The sequence below is a fragment of the Palaemon carinicauda genome, chromosome 11, assembly GCF_036898095.1.
Source record: "Palaemon carinicauda isolate YSFRI2023 chromosome 11, ASM3689809v2, whole genome shotgun sequence".
Classification (NCBI taxonomy): domain Eukaryota; kingdom Metazoa; phylum Arthropoda; class Malacostraca; order Decapoda; family Palaemonidae; genus Palaemon; species Palaemon carinicauda.
Genome location: NC_090735.1, coordinates 129,260,868 through 129,283,367, shown reverse-complemented (window position 1 = coordinate 129,283,367; position 22,500 = coordinate 129,260,868). Strand labels below are relative to the sequence as shown.

The 22,500-nt window shown below is 42.5% G+C and overlaps 2 protein-coding genes across 2 annotated transcripts in view; one reads left to right on the top strand and one right to left on the bottom strand.

The window, feature by feature from the left end:
• The window catches only part of Mrtf (Myocardin-related transcription factor), a 253,621-nt gene that overhangs the window by 194,402 nt on the left and 36,719 nt on the right, over positions 1-22,500 (bottom strand). The gene's annotated exons all lie outside the window — the stretch shown is intronic.
• Positions 23-13,537, top strand: LOC137649481 (lamina-associated polypeptide 2, isoforms beta/gamma-like). Its single transcript, XM_068382465.1, has 4 exons — positions 23-537; positions 7,379-7,490; positions 9,206-9,334; positions 13,395-13,537. The coding sequence occupies exons 1-4, from the start codon at positions 352-354 to the stop codon at positions 13,535-13,537; spliced, it is 570 nt and encodes a 189-aa protein (XP_068238566.1). The 5' UTR covers positions 23-351.

Below are 22,500 nucleotides of genomic sequence, written 5' to 3'. Positions count from 1 at the left end.
TTGTATAATATGCAGTGGTTTGTCCATCCTTTCGGAAAGCGAGAAAGGCGAGTTGCAGAATGTTGAAAGCGGTGGCGATCGGGCAAAAAAGAAACCTTGCAATTCAGGTTCTCAAGCTGTGAGAGCCATGTCACCGTTGGCGGGCGTGCACGAGGACACGCCCACACCGCCCACAGCCGACCAATCACATGGGCGATTATTTCACTGTTTGTGCCGGGAACGGCTCCGTAGTACCGAAAGTAACTTTAGTGTTGCTGGTTACTAGCAAGTGCAACGTGAGTGTCGAAAATCCATTGTTTGCCCTCATTTAACGGACGGGGATTAAATTATCCGTTCTTCGTTGGCGGGACAATGTCGGGCCTGACCAAAGATCAGTTGAAAAACGAACTCATAACGCATGGCGTCGAGCTGCCCCCCGCCGTGGCCAAAAAAGAAGAGTATGTGCGTCTGTACGAGAAATATGTAGCGCCAGTGGAACAAGCGAAGGGAGACTTTTCTTCTGACGACGAGGACTCTCCCGTCGTGGCCAAGGAAATGGTGAGGAGGAAATTTATGCTAAGGCCCCTCCTCCCCTTTTAAAATGACCTGTTATGACATGGGACCCCTTTTTTGGCGGGACAGGTGAGGAGGAGGGAAAGAGAGAAAGAAGAAGAGTGAGAGGGGGTCATCAGAAGGGAACCATTTTGCGCGGGAACCCAAACATTTAGGGAGTTGGGGAGAATTAGTAACAGACTCTCCCTCACTCAACCTCTCACTCTCACTCACTCTCACTCACTCGGCCACCAGAACCAACCTTTTCTCACTGACTTAACTGTTCAACCTCACTTTTATCTTCACTCAACCTTCTGGTCCTCCTCAGACTGTCCTTTCATTCCTCAGACCACTTCACCGTCAGTTGTTTTTGAACTGCCGCAGTTAACGGTTCCTTCCTAAGAGTGTATTGGTCTCTGCTTCATTCTTTTATTGGTAAATTAGTTGCACTGTGTACTTTAATGTTATTTTACGTGTTAACGGTTTTTGGTTAGTGTATAATATGTGAATGCGATTTATTTATGCATTCCAATCTTTGTTTTGGGCCGCATTATAAACATCGCCGAACTAGGATAATTGTACCGTGTAATTTCAGTATTATTACATGACTATTTTTATTTTTTGAACGAAAGGTTACCCTATTATTGCTGAATTTAATTATTTGAAACAAGGACAAAGTTTTTGGATACAATAACCTTGATCTGTTCTTCACAGCACAAATGTAGGCCTAAGCCGTGTGGTTTGTTTTGATTCATCTATACGCCTAATGACACAAAGGGTCTCGGTTAGATTTCGCCAGTGATTGATATATACTGTACTTTTGTTTTGGTAGACTTCGGGATGTATCCTATGCAGTATGTATGGTTAGGCTGGTAGACGTAACCCTATGCTGTAAATAAGGTTAGGTAGGAAGATGCCGTAGGTAAAGTTAGTCTGTTAGATGCTGCGTATGCCGTAGGTAAGGTTAGGCTGGTAGACTTCGCCCTATACTGTAGGTAAGGTTAGGCTGGTAGACTTCGCCCTACACTGTAAATAAGGTTAGGCAGGTAGATGTAACCATTACCGAAGGTAAGGTTAGCCTGGTAGATATAGCCTTCGCCATAGGTAAGGTTAGGTTGGTACACGTAGCCTATGTCTGTAGTCAAGTTTTATTATATTTACGGACAGAAAATACTAATTTACGAAAAGAAACAGGTGTTTCATACAGCAGAAGTCTATTTTCTTCAGAAATGACACTTATTTTTACTGGAAATAAAACCTAATTATCTAAGAAATAATAATTAATGAGGTTAGCATGCACAGCTCCGCACATACAGCTTGCCAGTACATAGGCGCTTGATTTTTTTCTGTTTCTGCGGGCGCACAGCAGACTAAATATCATTAGATTTCTAAAAAATAATAAAAAAAAAATGCCCCAATTCTAATACAGTCTAACGGGTTATTGGTTTATTTGCTGTTGAAATTAGATCAAATTCAGTGAAAGCACATTGTTTATTACAGGAAAACTTTTTGCTTTCTGTTCAAATTGTTGTTCTGTCCTTAATTATAATTTCACTGCATATGCTGTTGGTAAGTTAGTCGGCCTATATAGTAATTTAGGTTATGTTGGTGGATGCTTTAGGTAAGATTAGGTGATAAATATGATACTTTAATTTCTAGCCAAATACATGAACCATATAATTTTCTTTCTCACTATCTTGTTGATATCCATTTCTGACTATGAATATTGGGGGCATTCACATGTTCATTAGCTTTTGTACCCCCCCCCCCCCTTTAAAAACAATTATGTGGGATCTCAGTGGGAAACACCTAAAAAGGTATTTACAGCAATAATGGTCAGAAATATATAAACACAAGATACCCAGGTGGAAAAATATATGATTTATGGAAGCGAGAAGAAAATTGAAGCATAATTACCTATGATACTTTAATTTCTAGCCAAATACATGAACCACGTACTTTTCGTACTCGTTATCTAATGTATTTTGTATTTCTGATCTTGATTGTTGGGGCAAACCACCCGTTCATGAGTTTTTGGACCCTTTTATATAAAGACAATTATGGGAGACACCAGTGGGAAACCGGGGTTTTTTGGGTGGGGAAATGTCAAAAACGAGTTATTTACAGCAATGGTAATGGTCGTAAATGCAAAATAAGCATAAGATAACCTGTTGGAAAAATATAAGGATCATGTACAGTATGTAAGTGGCTGAAAATAGGCCAAACATGATTATTCAACACTTGAGATTTGTAAAACTACAGAACCTAATAAATCCATCTAACCTAACCTAGGTCACAACCCGTAACTCGGAAAAGCCCCCCGACCCCCTTCCCAGGTCACAACCCCTAGCTGAGGCCAAGCCCCCAGACACCCTTCCAAGGTCACAACCCCTAGTCAGGGCCCAGACCCCCCTTCCCAGGTCGCAAACTAAAACAAAGTGACAGTTCACAAATAAATCCTTACCTTAAGTTTAAAAGGTCGAAGGCTGAGGGTCTTCCGTTGACAAAGGAAGAACTGTCACTGACCCTGTCGTAGACGTAGAGGGTGGGGTTACAGTTTGGTGGCTTGAAGCAGGAAATAATGTAGGCGCTCGGACCTCTTTAGCTGGAAAAATAAGCACACTTTAGTTTGCTAATGATTGAAAAACAAAACTTAACATTAAATTACGTATTATGATAATTTTTACCTGGCGGATAAAGACATAACAAGATAAATATTGAATAAAGTATTCTTTTTGCATTCCACCACAGAGAATGTAACTTTTGATATCCCGCCACAGCCTTTCGATGTTTTGAGTATGTGCACCTGCCTTGGGATTCACAAAATTTTCCAAATGATTTACAGTGATTTGCACATATCCCACTGTAGCGAGATCTTTGTGTCCTTTCCATGAATCACTGTGGGTTACGCTCACCAACTTGATATAACATTGCATCAAGGGCACAAGGGTCTTGGCATTTCTTGGTTGGTCCACCTAAAGGACCACAAACATTTTTTTCCTCCCGCTCCATGCCACCGAACACCCTCACACCAGACGAAGGTTCTGTTATATTTCGACCTCCCAAACTTGGATTCATCCACTTCGACGACAATGCCAGGTCCACTAATAACTGGCAAGTTCTGGCAGTAATTTTCCGAAACTTCCGAACTATAATACCTCCAGTTAATCGAAGTTTGTAATGTCCAGCCAAGGTTATTGGTGACATAGCCGTGCAAAAAGGGCCTTTCAAGGAAATGATTCACCAATAGTAATATTTCCCATGCTTGAACGTGAGCCTTTTCCTAGAAAGTGCCCTTGGATGCGGTTACGGAAAAACCACATGCACGACGCTTTCCCTTTTTAACAACCTTGACTGATCGATACAAGCCCACCGATTAACCTTGAGTTCTAAAGATACACAGCTGTTGGCAGGAAGGGCATTGTACGTCTGAAGGGATGACTACATGTTTCTGTAGGAACTTGTGTGCTCGTTTATTTTCTCTGAAAAAGAGGGAATGTATCTCCCACTCCCTCATTGAACAACCTTTACATATCGAAGCCATGATGAAACAAGAGTAAAGGGGGTGGGGATAGGTGTTGTAAAAGTACATCCGGGAACTTATGAAGAAGTACTTATACTGTAAGCTGTTAATTGGTTTAAAAAACCACTTGACAGATACGTCATTTTAAATGCACAGAAAGGTCCGAAATCCATGGGAAAAATCTCATGGGCAATAAGTCCCCTTCAGTCTCAAATGTAAACAATGGACTTAGATTGAAAAACCTACTTCACATTTAAATCGACCGATACGCAAGTTATTATGCTCCAGCCCCCATTAAACATAGAGAAAATCAACAAACTAGCCAGCACTCCTACAACTCATTAGGGAAGGGCTCCAACACCTGTTAAATAAGTAAAACAATTGTTCTTGCGGTCTAACACAACGAAAGCTGAAATTTCTCCTTATTAAAGGATTTAGTTTTGTATAGTTAGGAAGAAAGCAAATTGTGTAATATTTTTCGTGATGATAGTTCCATCCTTGTACAGTACCTTTAATCCAAGAGAGGTCAAGCCAGGCCCTGTTATTATGACTGATAAGTGGCCAGCTTTCAATTTAAGTCTTTCTTCAAAAATTGTATGATAAACCACTCAGAAGTGGGGTCACCCCTCTAATCCCAACTACCACTCATAAAATGAAACTTCTTGGTTGCAAGGTCAGAGAATGGACAGAAAACCTTAGTAACTGGTCAAAGTATTTCCAACAGTATATGCCTCATTTTACATTTGTCTCCAAGTACTGGGAAAACCAGCTACTTTATAAATTTTTCAATACAGGACTGCCATTCACCTTTCCCCTCATTAATTGAACTTTAGACCTCTGTATTCATGTGAAAAATAATGTGAAATAAGTAATCACCTTGATGTTACATCTGTAACTCCCAGATTGGAGGAATGTATGACCTGTAGGCCCTAGTACATAAGATAGTTTATGGTAATGGTAAGGCAAGTAAGGTTAGATTATGTTAGGCCTAGCTAGGTTAGCTTAGCAAAGGTACTGTATATCTGAATAATACGGTAATTTTCACGCAATCAGTTTAGGGTATGGGGATTCCACTGGGTCCCACATTGGAAAGCTGGGAACTTTTGTAATTGTATGTGTTTGATAATGGAAAATATAATTGTTCATATACAAATACAAACCCTTGTCCTTTACATAGGAGAACAGTAACAGTGAAGCTGGGAATACGAGAGTTGAAAATTATAACGAGGTGTCAACTATCGGCTGACAGCGGTGAGACAACAGGCTCCACTGGCTCACTGACAAACTACTGTACTTAGTAGCTGTCAATGAGGATGGACGAACTCTCTAACTGGGATATTGACAGCTTTTCTATAGTCTTTCCCTTTCTAGCGTGTTTGCAACTTCAGATGTGACTGCTTGTGATTTTGAGGATGTCTGCAGAAATATGGAAGTGCTTATGGGTGCCGCCAAGACTTGTGGCACTTTTGAGAGTGCTGTAGAGATGAATCGTCATCAGTTATACTAGGCGTGTGGAGGACACCAACAGTCAGGCCTCCCCCTGCAATGAGTGTTGGGAGTAGTCATCCCCCAGTGGGATAATTATGGCTGGAGGAAGAAGTCCAAAAAGGATCCTTTGCATTCCTTGTCATCCTTGAAGGTCCAATTTTGGTTGTGCCTAGCCCCAACATGTCTCTTCCACAAAGCTAGTTTCTTCCAGACGCTATTCTCCTTGTAGATGCATTTTACCTGTGTGCACCTATTCCAGAAAAGCATTACCTGGACGGGCTAGATGCGCAGCTCATGATCACCATAAGGCACTTTACTTGGAGGAGGGGGGGGGGGAGTTTCTCCATAAAACATATTTTTAGCAATTGCTAAGTTTTTAAGTTTTAGTTTTGTTGAGAAAAGTTTTATTGACCTTTAATTGGAATCTGAGAATTTCTGTTTTCAAGATTTTAACATCAGGAAACAAAGTTTTTATAGATAAGAATTAAATTTTTATTGTCATAAGCGGGGTTTACACGGCCGAGCAGCTCGTCGAGCTCGGTTGTCGAACCTACTTGTAGAACGGCTCGAAAAGCTTTCAGACAGTACATCGAGCCTCAGTGTGCCTCGTGCTAAAACAACGTCAACATGCCTCTCGACCAGGACGATTTGATAGCCATTGCTTTAGCAGTGCCACTAAGAAGGGAAAAGAAAAGATCAAAAGAGAGAAATTTTCATATACCAACTTGCTTGTTGCTTTAAAATTAGAGCCTGATGACTGGCGCAATTATTTGGGTATGGATGAAGACACGTACATTGATCTACCGAATCGTGTCAGCCCTTTCATTACTACGAGGAAGACTGAGTGTCCGCTATTCCTTTGTTTCTGGCTACTTTATTGGAATAGTCTTTTGATTTAACTTTCCATAAAGCTGGATGAGCTCGATATGCATGTATGAAATCAAGTACGACTTCCTTCTCATTCTTACTTTCATTAATGGCAGCAATTATGCATTTCTTTGATGATGTTTCCTCTAGCAGGTTTGAATAACAACTGAGGTTCGATGCTTGACACCCGTTCACACGTTCACACCGCTCGTCAAACAATGTAGCTCCGCCCACAAAAGTCAAGATGAGCCTGACTTTCATCGAGCCGCTCGACGAGCGCGCTTGACAACCAAATAGCCCGTTTACACGCTCGAACATCAATTCAAACACAGGGTTGTCGAGCCAGGCTCGACGAGCTGCTCGCCCGTGTAAACCCCGCTATATACAGTACATATTTTTGCCTTTTACAATAATATATTTTTCTTAGCATTAATATAAAAAAAATTTTTATTCCCAAATTTAATTGGGCCACCTTTGTAAGAGTTGAGCCAGACTCATTGGGCTGGTGAATCTCCTCCTTTTCTTAATAATAAGGGAAGGTTAGTGCTACCTGTTGTGTGGGTGGGACTTCCAGCACCATCCGGCAGCCAACTGTGTTTACTATACCTCGTTAAAAGCTTCACAGCTGGTTCCAGCTTTGCTGAAATCGTTCTCCAATTACAGGTCATATATGGTTAGGAAAAATACAAGGCAATAAATTTGTGAATTTTTGCTCAGCCTTTTCACTGTTATAAATTTTGCTCAGCCTTTTCACTGTTATAAATTTGCTCCAGCATTTTCACTGCCATTATTTCAGAACTGGTATTTTAAATGTTGGAAAATGTGCTTCCTTGCTCATGAATTTTTTCTTTTATATCAGTTGAAAGTATTATAAAGGAATATTTTTGACATTCGTGTACTGTACAGTACTCTATTGCAAGTATCCATGATATTTTTATAATCTTACAGCATTTCTTGTACATATTTCAGGTCAATATGGATCAGAGTTTAATTATTGATGGGGTTGACATCTCTAAGCTTGGCGATGATGATTTATACCAGAGACTATCTGACTTGGGAGCCACAGTAGGACCAATTGTAGGTAAGACATAAGTAATTGTATTTTAAATAGCATGTACTGTGCAGTACTGTTTTTATTATAAATATTTTTACTCTTATGGCTATATCTTCAACTATGTTAGTTTGAAATAATTTGTCAAGTTGAGGTATCGTAGCATTTTTTGAAGTGGACAACCATGGTGCAAATTTTTCCTTAGTTGGATGCCTTACAAATTTTATCGATCTCTGATCAGTCAGCAGATTTCCTTGAAAGTACTCAACTTATTCTTTAGCATTTTTTCCATTACTGTACAGTAATGCCCCACCATACCTCAGTAATTGGTTCCAAGAGATGATTTAGATGATTTACCAGAAATATGTTATGCTGTGTCATACTATAATCATCGTATAGTCATGTTTCATCAATAAAAATCTGTTGCCATAAGTAGTGTCAGTTAAATATATGATAAAATGAATTTATACTCCGCATAAATCTTTTATGGTGGTGATTGGCTGGTTTCAAGCTAATGCTACTGTATCAAGAAAGTCTCTCTCTCTCTCTCTCTCTCTCTCTGTCTCTCTCTCTCTTTCTCTCTCTTTCTCTCTGTCTCTGTCTCTCTCTCTCTTTCTCTCTGTCTCTCTCTCTCTGTCTCTCTCTCTCTCTCTCTTTCTCTTTCTCTCTCTCTCTCTCTGTCTCTCTCTCTCTCTCTCTCTCTCTCTCTCTCTCTCTCTCTCTCTCTCTCTCTCTCTCGTGTTTGTTACAATACATATATATATCATAAACTAGTCTTTATTTCCTTGAAAAAGTGTCAGTAAAATACTACTTCATACACTAAATAAACTTATACTTTGCTCAAATCTATGGTGGATAGTAGGCTGGGCTTCTAACATGTCATTTGATTTTGCCACTTGATCTCTATTTTTATTTGTCATTAGCTGATCTCAAGGTGACAATGGTACTTACTTATATGATATTTGTTGATTTCTAATGGTAAATTTTGCTTTTTAACATTACGTTGTGTTGGTCGATTTGTAACTAAATTTTACGTCTTGATTTGTGTTTAATTTGTATCTTTGGTAACTTTTAATGCGATATATTATTTTTCCGATTTCTAATGCTAAATTTAATACTTTGACTTGCCTTTTTATATTACAGTACACTCTATTAGGCAATTTATAGCTAAATTTCTCTTTTTAACGAATGTAACCACACATCACCAGACATACCAGTCGTGGCTGTAAAGTTGTATTGGTTGTAATTAGACAAGCATCTGTAAAGTGACATACATTGCTTATACACATACTGAACACAAATTAGTACCGTACTTATATTCATCTATCATTTTATAAAAACTAATAGTAATAATCTTCCATGTTAAGTACTCTACAGTACTTGACTTATTGTATATTGTAGACACTAATGTAAAATCAGGTAAAACAACGAATCTTAATTTGTATTTTTGTATTTGATAATCTAGGATGAGCAACGTAAAGTTGAAACTTATGTAGGGTATGTCGAACAGACAAAAAGAATTGTATGACTGTAATATCATATCTTTACCTGGCTCCAATGCTGAGCCATAGGGCCCAAATTCATGAATCCAATCCTAGAATTTATTACATACATCATACATATACCAAGGCCCTTCCCCCAATTTTGGGGGGTAGCCGACATCAACAAAGAAACAAAAACAAAAAGGGGACCTCTACTCTCTCTAGAATTTATTATAACATTATAATGTATTGTGTTACTTTCAGAGTCAACTAGAAAAGTATATCAAAAGAAATTATTTGGTCTGATGGGTGGTGAAGTTCCCAATTCCCCAACTTTCAATGGAGATGTGGATGAAGAAGAAGAATACTCAGACAGTGAAGAAGCAGAGGAAGGTAATTGTTTTTCTTTATCATTGCAAAATTATACTTTGTGAACACCCGATCTCTTCTAGCTGTCATATTGGTAATTTTACCAATATAATCTATTTGATAAGACAGATCCTTATTATTATTGTTATTACTAGCTAACCTACAACCCTAGTTGGGAAAGCAGAATGCTGTAAGCCCAAGGGCTCCAACAGGGAAAATAGCACAGTGAGGAAAAGAAATAAGGAAACAAATAGAATGTTCCTAAGTGTACCCTCAAGCAAGAGAATTCTGACCCAAGACAGTGGAAGACCATAGTGCTACCCAAGACTAGAGAACAATGGTTTGATTTTTTAGTGTCCTTCTAGAGGAGCTGCTTACCATAGCTTAAATCTCTTCTACCCTTATCCTATGGAAAGATAGCCACTGAACAATTACAGTGCATTAGTTAACCCTTTCAGCTAAGAATTCTTTTGTTACTCTGCGTTGCCAGGTGTTTGAGGACAGAGGAGAATGTGGAATGAATAGGCCAGACTATTCAGTGTATTTGTAGGCAAAGTTAAAATGAGCTGTAACCTGAGAGAGGGATCCAATGTATTACTGTCTAGCCAGTCAAAGTACCCACTAAGCAGTAGTAACTCAACGGGTGGATGGTCGGTGATCATTAAAATACCATAGCTACATTTACCTTCGTTCTTACAAGTACAATAGATTGTACAGTACTTTTATAGGAAATCTGTTTAAATGCAGCTAAAACTTCGGTAGTAGCCGGTAGTTGGAAACCCTGCCCCTTCTGCTGGTATTGAGAACAGTGACTTTGATTTCAGTTGCTGAATAACTGATGTGCTATTGGCTTCTCTATAAATTTGGCTTTATAAATTTTCTTTCTTTAACTCAAGTTGTGTTCTCATTGATGAAGCTTTGCTATGCCTATGGACATAATCTCTCAAAGGGGAATTAACTTATAGGGTCTTGTGACATTGGTTCAGAAATCAAATGATGTGCTAATATTCCTCCCGTAAGTCAAGATTTCCTGATTGCTCAACCCCCTACAAGTTTTAAAAGAGGACGGTATTGATAAAAACAAGTTCTGCATCTCGAAAGAGAAACTGTGGTTCTTATGTGTTCAATGCGTGCACTCCCGAGCAATGTGTTTGAGAGTGCAGGGTGTTTGGACTCGGAATCTTCGTTTACTAATGAGCGAATTGCTTCATGTGCGTAACCTTCACCAACTAGATCTGAAATACCTTCCTTGCTAGACCTTGACTATCCTTAGCGTGCCTTCATAGTAGCACGCTTAACATTAGCTATTGTGTTGCGCGCACAACGGCGCCCTTAACACTAGCACACACCGTGACAGTGCTTCATACAATCTCATGGATCTATGCTCTTCCTTTAGTGTGCTATTTCCTAGGGAAGATATTTCCTCACGTTCTGGCTGTGTGATAGTGATTACTGGCTCTTGTTTGATGATTGTAAAGCTAGTAATGATGACTGTCAAGCTTATTTGAAGCACTTTCCTTGGCTCAGAGTAAAGCGTGCTATCAGTGGACGCTCTCCTTTTCCCTTCCTAGATGGAGAGGGGATACTTGATTAGGCACACTGTTGCGCACTCAGAAGTAAAAGGACTCTTGTTCACTTTTATCGAAAGAATGCAAAAAAGGGAGAGCAAAGACTCCAAAAAGAAGGCCAAGAGATCGGGTGACTCCACTAGGTCTTCTCGTAGGAGAGATCCTTATCCTTTCATGTCTATGTTTCCCACCTAGTAGGTGGGGGAGTTCGCAGCAAAGGCAAAGTTTTGTCCGAAAGACCTTTAGTTCCCCAGATAGGAAAAATAGAAGTTTTTAATCTCTAACATTCGGCCGTGTACGGTGTTCGAACAGGGAGACGGGAAGTAGCATGATTCCTCTCCAGATAGGAGTGGCCTCTCCCAAAGTAAAAACCTCCCAACTCCATACAGTGCTGCGGCATCTCAAATCAAGCCCTAAAAATTTAGTAACCCCTACCTACCTTCCAACAAGCCACAGCCATTAAAGTGTACATCCTTAGGATACATAGTTTCTGGAATTGAGTGGTTTTGAAATTCTGGACAAAGATTTAGGTACGTTTTCATTGAGGTTTTGTGTCATGGGGTCACAACTAAAAGGTCAAAAAAATACTGTAATTTCCAGGGCTCAAAGTATTTCTATCTATAGCTTCGCTGAAGTCATACTCCTATTAAAGGCCTCAGGTTTTTAATGCTAGGTGCAAATACATATTACTTGAGAAATTTATGATTTTTATACCTACAATATTATTTCCTCCTTTTTTGGCTGGTTTATATGGATGTCCTGGTCAGTACTGAATCTGCTAATGTGGCTGATCAAGTAACAATTGTTTTTGATAGCCACATGAGATATTCCTTTAAGATTTGTTCATTATTTTCTTGTCCGATTGCTGTAAGTCTCCTGATGTTAATTTTTCCAAGACTTTTACGGTTAATCTTACCAATTTTCCTGGACCCTTATTTGTGTTTTGTTCCTTCAGAAGAGATTCAATCCTCTCGTCTAGAGTAATACAACAAGCATATTATAATCTTCCAGTAGCTTCAGGAAGCAATTGCCTCTGCTTTGGGTTTTAGTCCTGTGATAGTAGATTCTGTTGTGATTCATGCTCAGGAATAGATTTTAAAATCAAATCTGGTTTAGCTGAGACATTTAATTTTTTTCCTATTGAATACAGGAGATTTACTCTTACGTAAAATTGAATAGAGTGGTAGAATATTACTGTATTTCATCGTAAGAGCATGAGTTCTCAAATGCTTTCTCTGCTTGCCATATAGACAGAGTAAGGCTGAAGATACCTTTACTGTACTTCTTTGGTAATGTCAGTGGATACAACTATTTGTTTAGGTCCTTTGGTAGATGTTTATATAATTAATATCATGCCTACAGATAAGACTTCATTTTCTCATGAGATGATTAGGTACGTGACTAGAGAAATTCTTATACAGCTTTCCATCAAAGTCACCTTAGTATTCATTAACAAAATTTTGTGTACTTTTATCCAGTACCTCAACCACACACACGGAGGTGTAAGCTGAGCGGCGGGTGACTTTCTGTTTTGGTAATGAACGGAAGGCAACAACTTTACTTTCATCTGAGGAAGTTTGTTTAAAAATGCTCGATTTTATGATGGATTTGACCTCTGATCTCCTCTTCATCCAGGCAAAACTACAGCATGTAGAAAAAGACCGTTTAATCCAGAGATTGTTAGTTATTGGTGTAAAAATTGAGAAGTGCACTTTTCATAATGACATTGAGAAGTCTTAGCTAAGCTGGAGTTATGTTGAAACTAAAGAAGCCAGTGCAGCATAAAACTTTAATGGCTTGACCACCTCTGTTTAACCCTCTTGAGGATATGATGACCCCTATTCATGTAGCTGTATAGAAATTTTATTCTTAATGCCGTTTTCAGTTTTTATCTATTTTACCTTTGTTGCGAGCCTCAGGGCAATTTAAAGAACAGAATATATGACCATATTGTATTTCAAAGGTCTGAGGCTAAATCTCACACCCTTCTAGTCCTGTCTTTAAAGTGTAACCAAGCAAGAGGTTTTTGATATTTCTTTCATTGAAACAATTTAGTCATTACTGTACTGTAATGATTGATAATGGTAATCATACATTTATTCCTATTACAAGTAATGTGTTCAGCTTGCATATTTTGTTAAGGTCTGTTAATATATTTTTTTATATTGCTTTCCCCCTTTTGTTATTGGATAACTACAGCAAATTTTGACTACAGTACTGTACAGTGCTTTATTTTGATAAGTGTAATTTAATGCTATTTTCTGTTCCTGTATTCTCATAAAACCATGTCTACGTTGATATTTAACAGTTAAAATTCATTTTATGGTTATCCAATCTCCTCTTAGGATTTTAAAGTTTTAAGGTGATTTTTGCCAGAAATTACTGTTGATTTATTTAGAATACTGTACTGTTTAGAAATGCAAAGCAAATTTAGGACTAAACACGTTTACAATTCGTAGAATGGTTTTCTCATACTGTATTGAGAGAAGTTGGAAAATAATGACTCACTTTTGCAGAGAAAGAGAAAGTGGAAATGGTTGCAACCCGTCAAGTAGAAAATACTGCAAGTCCCCCACCTTCGGATATTACGGATATTCGCAAACGTATTTTGCTATCTTCAGGTATGGGAATTTATTTTGTGAAATGTATACTACTTTGATTGTGAGACATGATTTATAAGTCTTTGGTATACATACTATATAATTATATAACTTTTAACTTGAATCATTCTTAAGATACTTTATGTAATACTTTGAAGAATGTTATTTTGAAAGATCATGATAAGTAATGCATGCCTCTTTTTGTGTCGTAGTTGTACATGTGAATTATATTTTGGCTATTTTCAATGGTCATAATTTTTTATATATATATATATACTGTATATATATATATATATATATGTATATATATATATATATATATATATATATATATATATATATATATATATATACTGTATATATATATATTTGTTCCGACACAGAGACTTACCTTGAAACACTTTATAGGAGATTACTGGTAACTCCTCTCCGACGACCAGATTTTTACGTAGTTTCCCCCTACTTCCATGTTCTATACTGTCCTGAATAACGGGAAATAACATGACCTGGGGGCATTGCCCAGGCAGGTCGCCCGTCTTTGAGAAGCTCTCCCCAGTAAGTTTTCTGGTCGGTTCGTGAACACGTGCTTCACGAAGCTCCTCATACTCCGTGCGATTCCCTTTGTGTTTGGTTCCACGTGCTTCCCACGTGATTGGGATCTCTTAGTGTGTGTTTAGTGCTTTCACTACGTGCTTTTGATTTCGCTCCCTTGTGCTTTCCTAGTGTTTTAGTGCTTTTCCTTTGTGGCTTGCTTGTGTCTACGGCCCTTTGTGTTGCGTTATGGAACACGTTCGCCGTTGTCCTGGGCCTAGGGCCGGTAGATCATGCGGGGCTTTTCTGTCTAAGCCCGAGGTTGACCCGCATACGTTGTGTACCTCGTGTAGGGGTAAAGCTTGTTCGCCGTCGGATAAGTGTTCCGAATGTGCCGATTGGCCCGAGGTCCAGTGGATAAAATTCCGTACCAAAAAGAAGAAGGCATCGAAGAAGTCCCCTAGGAAGACTAGCGTTTCTTCCCCTGCGACTTCAGCAGGAGAAGGGTCAGGTAGGGTACATCCGCCTTCCCCTACCCAAAGTAAGGGGCGAGGTAAGTCCAGGGAGAAGATGCAGTTGGCTCCTCTTTCCCAAGAGAGGGAATTTGTGGGCGGTCCTTCGTTGGCCAAGGCAAGTCAGGCGACCGTAATTGAGTGTTGTGGGGGTCCGGGGGACGTGGCTCTCTCTCATAAGGGCCACGTCTCGTCGGGGGACCCCATGTGGTCTAATAGTGTCCCTTTTTCTTCGTCAGGTTCCTGGGTGGAAGTTCCAGGGTCATCAGCGACGAGTGGTGGCGTCGGCAGAGAGGAGTCCCCGCAAGAAGATCCATTGGCTTGGGACGTGCCGAGGACTCCGATGAGGTCCCCACTGGACATGGAGGAAGGCCTTGGCGAGGCCTTCCCCGGTTTGGCGGGCCCGTCGGGATGGTTGCCGCCGAAGACTTCGCTACAGGAGAGTCTCCCCATTCCTTCTCCGTCAGGGGTACGGCGTAGCCCCAAGAAAACGCAGTCACGTGCTAGGTCACGATACGGAGGTCAGTCTTTCTCGTCAGGACGTGACTCTTCGGATTCGTCAAGCAGTGAACGGAGGAGACGACAGAGGAGGAAACGAGATCGGTCGGTGCGGAGGAACTCCCCTTTGCGGTCTCCCACAAGATCTCGGGACAGGGTGAGTCCCAGTTCCCCTCCTCCCAAAAGCAGGAGAACAACCCCCCCAGTAGGGACGTGGAAACGAGGTCGGTCTGTGCGGAGGAACTCCCCTTCGCGGTCTCCCACAGGATCTCGGGACAGGATGAGTCCCCGTTCCCCTACACCCAAAAGCAGGAGACCAGTCTCTCCGAAAGGGACGTGGGTGTTTGTCCCAGAGAACAACTTTAAAGTCTTTTCCAAGCCTATTGGTTCGACACATGAGCGGGCAGGAGACAGTCCCCCTAGAAGGACCTCCACGTGCCACGTCAGGGAGTCACCAGATGAGCGAAGGGCTACATCTTGCAGGCCTAAGACCCGTCCTGGAGACGTTTATCCCGCCCAGCGCAGGGGGCCGTCGTCTAGGCCGGGCAGCCTCGACAGGTCTCCCCATCGAGACCCCAGAAGGGGAAGGACACCTCCGTCGAACTATCTCACGGAGGACACCGTTTCACCGAAAAAGGCCACGAAGAGGAGAGGTACGGCGGACGTCGAAGGTAAAGGGAACCGTGGACCCCGCCATCACGGCAGAGACCGAGATCACGATTCGCCCCGTCGGTCGGAAGGAGGGGAGGGCGAGTCGGCGGTGACGGAGGACTCAGCGTACAGGAGAGTCCTTGCCTTAATTAGGGGTTATAACAACCTTATAGAACCCGCCACTCAAGAGGAAGAACCCTGGACTTCAGGCCTGAACAAGTTCATAGCGGTCCCCGCCCAGAAAAAGTCCTCTCTCTCTCTTCCCGAGGCCAGTAACGTGGGGATTGGAAAGACTCACATTGATAAGGTCATATCCCGCAATAGCGACTCCTGCAGGGGTCACAGCTCAGCAAAGCTCCTACAGGGTTTGAAGTCGCAGACGAAATATTACTCTTTAGAAAATAGGCCGACCGGTGCGTGCAAGACCGAGGAAACCATAGACATCCTGTGCCAGGGCATCTCCGACGGGAGGGCATCGGCAGCATCTACCTTCTTCTCCCCTTCCGAGTCGGCAATGATGGAGGAGATGTCCAAGGACTTAGTTAATGTGGCCTCCTGGCTGGATTGGTGGGCCACCACCCTAGTAGGCACCCAGATTCCTACAGACTCCATGGAACCTGCAAAACGGGAGGCTCTGAATGAGTTGCTGGGGTCAGGTAGCCGCGCCCTTAAATTCCTGACCTTTCAGTCTTTGGCTCTCTCCGCAAACTGGATTCTCCGGAGAAGAGACGCCCTAGTCAAGAACCTTCCCATTAAGATTCCTGACAGGGAAGCTAAAGCCTTGAAGACCTGCTCCGTCTGGGGGGAGCAGCTTATTCCGACGAAGAAGGCGGAAGAGGTCGTGGAGAAGTTGGCCAAAAAGAGGGAGCTACCTACCCTGAAGCCACAGGCGGCACGCCGCCCCATCTTCAGGAGGCCAGTGACAGAAGCACCCATGGCCGCGCGTACCACACCAACTCAAGGAAGGAGGGAACCCTCGTCAGGACAGTGGTCTTCCTCTGTGGTTCCCCCCCCAAAGAGGTTCATCTTCTAACCCCCCAACGTATAGGTCTTCTTTCTACTCCTCCAGGAGGGGGAGAACGGGCCGTTCTTCCCGTAGGAGATAAGATGGGAGGCCCCCCTCCCCAAGCCTCAGGTAGGGGGATGCCTCAGACTCACTTGGCAAGCATGGAAGCTCCACGGAGCAGATCCGTGGACAGTTACAGTACTAAAGGAGGGCTACAGGATCCCCTTCATGGAAGAGACACCCCCCCTAGTTCCAGCAACGCAGGCAGACTGGTTGGTGCCCAAGGACCTGGCGAAGAGGGCAGCGTTGGACGAAGAAGTCAAGACTTTGCTGCAGAAGGGAGCTTTAGAAACAGTGACATTCCCGGGTCCGGGGTTCTACAGCCGCCTGTTCCTAGTGGAAAAAGCGACAGGAGGGTGGAGACCTGTAATAGACCTGTCAGCCCTCAACAGGTTTCTCAGGAAAGTGACCTTCAAAATGGACACTCCAAGAACGGTCATGGCGTCCTTGAGAGAGGGCGACTTTATGATTTCTATAGACCTCAAGGACGCCTACTTCCAAGTGCCCATTCATCCGTCGAGCAGGAAGTTTCTCCGGGTCAAGTGGGGTACCCAGGTGTTACAATTCAAGGCCCTATGCTTCGGTCTTTCAACAGCCCCCCAGGTATTCACGAGGGTCTTTACGATGGTCTCCATATGGGCCCACGAACGGGGCATTCGACTCATCAGGTACCTGGACGACTGGTTACTCCTTTCATCCTCAAAGGAAGACTTGAAACAACAGGGCGAAGATCATCTTCAATTGTGCAAGACCCTGGGCATCGTGGTCAACTTGGAGAAATCATAGCTAACCCCATCCAACAGGAGGACGTACCTTGGAATGGTCCTGGATTCGTTACAGGTCAAGGCATTCCCAACCACGGAAAGGCTGGACAACCTGGATCGAGTGCTCCGGCCCTTCCTTCTGGGTTGCCCCAGAAGAGCGCAGGATTGGCAAAGGTTGGTAGGGCACCTGGTGTCCCTAGAGAAGCTGGTACCTCACGGGAGACAGAACTTGAGGGTGGTTCAATGGAACCTGAAAGAACATTGGAACCAGAAAAGTTCCCCGGACATTGTGGTCCCTCTCCTTCAGGAGTCCAGGAAGGCCTTGGAATGGTGGCAGGATCGGTCGAACACCCTAAGGGGGATGCCACTGTCCTCCCAACCTCCGGAGGTTCTTCTCTTCACGGACGCATCGAAGGACGGGTGGGGAGCCCATCTCCGGGAAAAGACAGCGAAGGGGCGTGGTCAGAGGGGGAGAAATCCCTACACATAAATATCCTGGAAATGAGAGCGGTCCAAGAAGCCTGCAACCACTTCGAGGAGGACATGAGAGGGCATTCGGTGGCCCTAATGTCAGACAATGCAACGGTGGTGGCTTACGTGAAGAAGGAGGGGGGACTGAGATCAAAAGAGTTGTGCGAACTAGCCCTTCAAATCCTAAAATGGGCGGAACAGAAGGACGTCATCCTGACGGCAAGGTTCATCCCAGGGAAGAACAACGTCCTAGCAGACGGCCTCAGCAGAGTGGGGCAAGTGGTAGCAACAGAATGGTCCCTACACCCACAAGTGGCAAGCTACATTATACAGATGTGGGGATCTCCGGTAATGGATCTGTTTGCAACAAGGTTGAACGCGCAACTCCCCGTATTTTGTTCTCCCGTCCCAGATCCGAAGGCGGCAATGGAAGACGCCTTTCAGCACAAGTGGGACGGACTGGATGTGTACGCCTTCCCCCCCTTCTCCCTGATAAGGCAGGTCCTCAACAGAGTAAGGGCAGCATCCAACCTAAGGATGACTTTGGTAGCGCCTTGGTGGCCGGAGAGAGAATGGTTCGCGGACCTAAGGAACCTCACCGTCCTACCTCCTTGGCCTCTACCCGGCAGGTCAGACCTATTAAAATAACCTCACTTTCAGCGGTTTCACAGAAACCCGCAAGCCCTTCGTCTTCACGCCTGGAGATTATCCAGCGGCTCCTGAAGAAGCAAGGGTACTCCGGCAAGACAGCCAGGAGGATGTCGCTATACCTGAGGAAATCATCCACAGCCGTCTACCAGTCTAAGTGGGCGGTATTCGTGAAGTGGTGCAGGGACAAGAAGTTAGAGCCCTTGGAAGCGTCAGTGCCCGTGATAGCCGACTTCATGGTTTATCTCAGGGACAAGTTAGACATGTCAGTTCCAGCGATCAAGGGAGTTCGGGCGGCCCTGGGTCAAGTCTTTCTTCTCAAGGGCATAGATCTCGGCTCCTCCAGGCATATCTCTATGCTTATCAGAGCGTTCGAACAATCATGCCCCCCTTCCGCCCCTAGAATCCCGAGTTGGGACTTAGCGCGAGTCCTAGATATGTTACGGAAACCACCATTCGAGCCCTTAAAGGACATTGATGACAAGAATCTCACGCTCAAGGCGGTCTTCTTGCTAGCATTAGCCTCGGCTAAGAGGGTGGGCGAGCTACACGGACTGTCATCCGAGGTGGAACACACTAGGGGATGGAAGGAAGTAACCTTTAAGTTTGTCACATCCTTCGTCGCCAAGACTCAGAACCCCTCGGTGTGGGATCCGAGGTTTGAGAGTTTTTCGATTCCGGCAATCCCGAATAAAGGAAACCCGGAGGACCTAAAATTATGCCCGGTCAGGACTATTAGGAAATACCTTAAGAGAACGGCAAACCTCCGCCCGTCTATCAAGAATCTCTTCGTCTCATGGGGAAAAATAAAGAAAAACATATCCAAAAATACGGTTTCGTTCTGGCTCAGGAAAGTGATCACGCAAGCCTACTTAAAACAAGGTCTTCCTACACCGGGGAAACCCAGAGCTCACGATGTTCGGGGCATTAGCACCTCTCTAACGTTCGAAAAGAACATGTCAGTAGCGCAGGTTCTTCGAGCGGGAACTTGGTCCAACCAGTCGACCTTCACCGCACATTATCTCAAGGACTGTACGAGAAAGTCTCTAGACGGGTTTTCTATCGGGCCGGTCATCTCAGCCCTGCATTCGGTTTGACGGCTCAAGCCCCAGGCTCAATCGCGAAACATAAAGTATCTAGACACAAGGAGCCGAGTTCTATTTTCCCCCCTTTTCTAACTTTCTCGTACCGTCAGTCGTCATCAAGAAATATCGCTCATTACACAAGACGAAAATTCGCCATATCAAGCACAACGAAGATATTGCAGAAGGGTAAGTGTTATATCACACTTAATGAGTCTTTTACGTAGTTTTCCCTACTGTCCATCGGGGTCAGGGCTAAAGGGCACTCCCCCCTCCTAAGGTGTAAGTCTCCTATAAAGTGTTTCAAGGTAAGTCTCTGTGTCGGAACAAATCACAAATTTTAAGTAATTTGTATTTTTCCTAACAATACTTACCGAAGAAACACTTTAGGTTTAGGGCCCCCCCAACCGTCCCCGCAGTGCCCCGCTGACCTCGTGGTTTTGTTCATTACATAAAACTTACTGGGGAGAGCTTCTCAAAGACGGGCGACCTGCCTGGGCAATGCCCCCAGGTCATGTTATTTCCCGTTATTCAGGACAGTATAGAACATGGAAGTAGGGGGAAACTACGTAAAAATCTGGTCGTCGGAGAGGAGTTACCAGTAATCTCCTATAAAGTGTTTCTTCGGTAAGTATTGTTAGGAAAAATACAAATTACTTAAAATTTGTGATATATATATATATATATATATATATATATATATATATATATATATATATATATATATATATATATATATATATATACTGTATTGCAGTATAGCAATATTTGTTCTAACACAAGTACAAACCTTCATTTTATATGTAGAATAAATCAGTGCAAGCTGTCATATGATTATAAAAACTTTCAATGAGGTGTTAACAACTGTTCTGGTTGTTATCAGTGGTGTGGGGAAAGCATTCCCCTCACTTATACCTTCTTCATTTTGATTCAGCAAAACAAAACTCTTAGTCTTGGATTTATTCCCTATATGACGCATTAGTGACTCTGGGATGTTGTCCTCGAGTAGGAGACTTTATTAACATCATGTCTCCATTAACGCTTTAGGTTGGCTAAAGGTGAGCACCTGTTGTCCAAGGGCTCACATTTAACCCCCTTTAGAGTTATACTTCCCTGATGTCCTAGGATCAGAGAACCTCTGAGAAACTGTTTCCGTCTGTGTACGCAGATGTGTTGTCAGACCCACGCAAGCAACACTGGTCCTAGCTAGTGCTTTTGATTCAATGTTTTCAGCCTTGTTTATTGGAAGCGGTTGCTTCACGATCCGATTGCCTGACATGGTCAGCGATCAAATTGCTTAGGAGGTTCACTTTATAAGCTACTTCTCAGCGACCTCAGTTTGCACTCAAAGTGGAAGCTATTCTTTCACTTGAGATATATGCTTCCGTTTTCTCCTAAGCTTGCCAACCCTTCGTGTTTATTCAGCATTTGCTATTATCAATATTATTACAAGCTAAGTTATAACCAGTGTTGGAAAATCAAGATGCTGTAAGCCCAAGGGCTCCAACAGGGAAAAATAGCCTGTTATGAAAGGAAACAAGGAAATAAACAAACTACAAGAGAAGTAATAAACATTCAAAATAAATTATTTTAAGAACAGTAACATTAAATTAGATCTTTCATAAATAAACTAGAGTATAAACTTCTAGGAAGAGAAACAAGATAGACCGGTGTGTCCGAGTGTACCCTCAAGTAAGAAAACTCTAATCCAAGGCAGTGAAAGGCCATGGAAAAGAGGCTATGGCACTACCAAAGACTAGAGAACAAGAGTTTGGTTTTGGAGTGTCCTAGAAGATTCGGCGTCAATGACCTTAGATGTCAGGATGATAGAAATTCAATCAATCAATCTCCTAGGAGAGCTGCTTACCACTGCTAAAGAGTTCAAAATTCAGTTCTTTTGGGAAAACACAATTTGCTTTAGATATGTAATGTTTCTCTTCGTGAATGCACAAGAAAATAAGCATTCTGGCATGCTTGCATGAAGCACTTGCCTTCTCAGGGTAAAGAAATATTAGAACGCAGCTCCTCACTAGTTCAGTGGTTATGCGTTTGTCTAGCCTTAGCATTGCAGCAGGATTGATCCCACATCGTTTTTTATTTGCTTCTTTACTTGCTCGGTTTTCTTGAAAAACTTTATGCATAGAGGCTTTTTTATAAGCTATTGTTTGTACATTAAATTTTCTGCCTGAGGAAAGTGGTTAGTTAGGTGATGACGACCGAGCTAAAGATAATGGGATCCTTTTTTTTTTTTGTTTGAAGTTTTAATGGATACTCTTATGTTACGTTCAACTATTGTAGACAATGGAGATTATGCAAAATCTACTCGAAAAGTTTATGAAACAATAGCAAAATGGAAGTAACAGCCAGCAAACAGAAAAAAATATTATTCGAGATTTAGCATCAATATTTACAGCATTACACAAGATTCACTGAATACTCATGGCACACCAAAACTGAGTAAGTATACTGTACAAAGTTTTTACGAAGCAGTACAAGTTGACTTTTCAAACTTCTATACGGCTAGGAACAGATGTCGTTGAGTAGTTTCAAATAAAAAATGTTGACACGAAGAATTATGGCTTCTGCTTCTTATGATGAATGTTGTTTCAATCTTTGTCTTCAAGATACTTTATCTCTGTGTGTAGTCACTAATATTCAGTCACAGAGGGTGTAGCGGAAGAAAGTCAACAAGCACGAGCAGTGTTTCTCTCTCTCTCTCTCTCTCTCTCCTCTCTCTCTCTCTCTCTCTCTCTCTCTCTCTCTCTCTCTCTCTCTCCTCTCTCTCTCTCCTCTCTCTCT